Here is a 3,863-nt window from a genome sequence, read left to right as displayed (position 1 = left end):
TAAAAAGAACTTTAAAAAATCTTTGTAAATTGTGTGTATATGTCTGTGTGTGTCTGTGTCTGCAAGTACGCACACACACATGCCTGCTTCCCTACCTATGCAGGGCACGTGTGTAGATTCAGAGAAGTATAGAAGTCAGTTCTCTCCTTCCACCAGCTATCTCAAACATGTCTTCTGGCAGCTAGTTGGTTGGACTGGGTGGGAAATGTGCACAGTACATTTATTTGAGTTACTCCTTAGTCTCTTGCTCTGGAACAGTCCCTCCTCCTTAAGATTTCAGCATCATTATGGAAGAAGTGGGGTCCTTTAAAGGTTGCATCTCAGCTCACCTGTAGCTGGCACAGCTGCTCCCTTTTGTTTCCCTGTAAGCTGGAAAATAGCCTGAAAGTCTGAGCAGATTCAGGTTCAGCTTCGAGGCAAGAGTGTAACCAGTGGTGCTCATCATTTGTTCTTGGTTTATCTGATTTCTTTAGATTCTCATGTATTACTCAGAATTCTTGTAAGGAAAATATTTCCTTTGCTATTAGAGCAATTGCTCATCCTGAAATATAGTTTTAAAAGGAAAGGCAGCATGCGTGGCTAATTCTTTTTCCTTCATTACCAATTTGGGAGTTGCAACTTAGTTACTTCCAACTTGATAGGCTTAAGTTTCTTGCTTATTTTCCCTTTCCTTTTTCCTGTTACTATAAACTCTGGGTTTTATTACTCTGTGTGTTTTAGTTGACTTCAACTGTTTATCTTTGGTGAGTATGAACTCTGCTTAGTGTCTCCCTTGTTGGGATTTGCTGCACAGTAAACTAAATCTACTGATTGGCTTTGACCTAGTAGAATTTCTTGGATGAATCCACAATGATACCTACTTAGAGCAGAACATACAGAAACTTACTTCATTAGTATCCATCTGTCTGGGCAGCAAGTTTTTCCATGTTTGAAACAGAAGCTTTTGGACAGATGCCTAAGTCCTTTTCCTGTTTTATTTGGTTTGGTGTTCCACAGGCCAGGGTCAAGCCCCATCGGACTTTCAGATTTAATGAATGTGTCTGCACTCCCTACAATGCGGACTTCGATGGTGATGAAATGAACCTTCATCTTCCTCAGACGGAGGAAGCCAAAGCAGAAGCCCTTGTTCTCATGGGGGTAGGTGGGGGGGGCATGGCCCAGTGGGGAGAAGGGAGCAGCCCCCACATGAAAACAACAGGGCAAGAAGCTGTGCCGAAGAAGCCAGGCTGTGTGTTCTTGCACATGCCACTGTGTTGGTGCTGTTTCATCTCGTTTTCTCATTGGTCTACTGTGAACCTTCAAACAGTCTTGAAAATAGTAGCATATAATTGAGTTAGTAACAGGTGCTCTTTAGGGCATAATGGCATTTTTCTGATGTATTCTCTGGATTCTTGGGAAAAAGTGTGTTAGTGAGGAACAGCTATGAAAATCAAAAACTAAACAGCCAGGGATAGTGGCAGAAGCCTATAATCCCAGCACTCAGGAACCTGAAGGTGGGAGAATTGCCATGAGTTCAAGGCCAGCCTGGTGTACAGAGTAAGGCCCAGCCAGTTAAGAGCACTGGCTGCTTTTGCAGAGGATCTGGGTTTGGTTCCCAGCACCCACATGGTGACTCAAAACTGTTGTAACTGTAGTTCCAGGAGTTCTGACCCCTTTTCTGGTCACTTCAGGCACTGCATACACATGGTGAACATACTTGCATATAGGCAAAACACTCATAAAATAAAAATAAATCTTTTTTAAAGAAATGATTGCTTTCCCTTAGTTTATACATTTTATAGTGTAGCCATTCAAGAACTTTTGGCCACAGACATGTAAGAAAAATCAAACCAAATAGGTTTGCTCAGTTCTTCCTAGTTTTTTCGGGATAAGTTATTAGTTTTAAACTGTAGAGTCACTGAGCCAAAGACTTTGAGTATTTGAAGGCTATCGCTGCCTCCCAGAAAGCCTGTAGGGGTCTGCATTCAGTTCACACTCTTTGTGAGTGTAAAATGGTGGTTACAGACTCCATTCCCCCTGCACTGAAGCCTAGAACACTCACCTGGTAGTAAAAGCATGCTGATTGCCTGGACAGCTGAGATGCATAGGCAGTGTACATCATCAGTGCTGTGCAGTTGAGATGTCAGGTGTCCCCAGTTGAGTGAAGAATGACCTGAGAGCTTTCTCTGAAATGCCTATGAGACAATTGACCAAGAAGTTACAGAGCATGGCTGGTGCATGAGTCCTGTGCTGCTGCTATCACAGGGTTTAAACCTCAGAGCCTGGTAAATAACAGCAGGTGAAGTAGCCACCTGGTTTTCAGACCACAAAATGCATACCAAATACGGTCTTTATTTTACTGATGGTGAAACTAGTGTCTTGGAAAGGACTTAGCCAGGTGTCTTCAGATCTGGGCACCTGTTTGCCAGTTTGTTGTTCTTAAGAGTTCAGTCAGGACTGCAGGCCACAGCTGCCTAGTGGTACATCTCTTCCTTATAGACTACGCAACGAACAGTTAAGTATAGGTGGATAGCTTATGGAAATGAAAGAGGATCTTACTGTGTTTTTTACCTTGGTCTTGCAGGTAAACAAAGCAAACATCAATTTTTTGAGGAAACTGGTTCGAAATGGTCCTGATGTTCACCCAGGAGCAAATTTCATCCAGCAGAGACACATGCAGATGAAAAGGTAATGCTTTTCCAGTCTTCATTGCATTGACTTGCCTTACAGTAACGTTCACCAGCACCGTAGAATGTATTCCAGAATACAGTGCATTTGGTGTGTGGAAAATGTTTAAGTTGCATTAGACTCATGTATGTCATTTTCTGTTTGATCACTGTGTATACATGAATTCCCCAGCATGGGACATCATTAGATGTAGGTTCAGAGAATGCCTTGGGATACAAAGGGGGTCATTTTCTGTGTTCTTGGGCTCCCAGGGGTCCCTTGGTGTTTATTTCACCATGTCTGGATTGCTTAGGTAGGTGAACTGACCACCAGTGGCTTATGTTGTGAGGGTTTTATTGAGGGTCCTATGGAAGAAGATATACTATTGTATTTTATTATATTGCTGTTATTCTAAAACAGTTTTCTCGTGTCTTAACATCCATCCTTCCCCTTTCTCTTGGGTTTGGAGATTGAATTCAGGGCCTTGAGAATGCCAGACAGGCACTCAGTGTTCCCACCACTCAGCTATGCTTCCAGCCCCCAGCCCTCTTTTTTGAAAAATAGGGTCTCGAGTTATAGCCCAGGATGGGGCATAATCTCAAAACAGGAAAAAGACTTGAGCATGTATCCAGTGGGCCTCACCCTGGCTCAGCAAACACTAGCATTGAGCTATACTTCCAGCCCTCTTTTATCATTTCTAAAATTAGGATATGTCCTATAATCAAGTTAGTATAATTTAATTGACAGCTTTTTTTCTAGATGAAACATGAGTAATGTTATGATTTAAAAATGGAGCCATTTCCATGGCAGGTGTGGTGGCATACATCTGTAATCCCAGCACTTGAGAGGCTGAGGCAAGAGGATCACAAGTTCCAGGGCAGCTACATAGGAAGGCCCTATCTTAAAATTAAGTAAATAAGGGGCTAGAGAGATGGCATAACGGTTAAGAGCACTGGCTGCTCTTGTAGAGGACCTGGGTTTACATCTCAGCACCCACATGGTGGCTAACAACCATCTGTAACTCCAGTTCCAGGGCATCTGTTGCCTTTTTCTGAAGTCATTTTTAAGAAAAGTAAATAAGGGCCGGGTGTGGTGGCACACGCCTTTAATCTCAGCACTCAGGAGGCAGAGGCAGGCGGGTCCCTGTGAGTTCAAGGCCAGCCTAGTCTACATAGTGAGTTCCAGGATAGCTGGGGCTACTGGGAGACCCTGTCTCA

At 43.3% G+C, this 3,863-nt stretch overlaps 1 protein-coding gene across 1 annotated transcript in view; it reads left to right on the top strand.

Moving 5' to 3' along the window:
- Positions 1-3,863, top strand: part of Polr3a (RNA polymerase III subunit A) — a gene marked incomplete in the record, with an annotated part of 58,327 nt that overhangs the window by 16,759 nt on the left and 37,705 nt on the right. The window contains 1 exon segment of the mRNA XM_008849830.3: positions 997-1,137. Within this exon segment, the coding sequence (XP_008848052.1) occupies positions 997-1,137 (141 nt within the window).

This window comes from Nannospalax galili, unplaced genomic scaffold (assembly GCF_000622305.1).
Source record: "Nannospalax galili isolate Female #2095 unplaced genomic scaffold, S.galili_v1.0 scaffold83, whole genome shotgun sequence".
NCBI classification, from domain to species: Eukaryota; Metazoa; Chordata; class Mammalia; order Rodentia; family Spalacidae; genus Nannospalax; species Nannospalax galili.
This window is presented reverse-complemented; position numbering and strand designations above follow the sequence as displayed.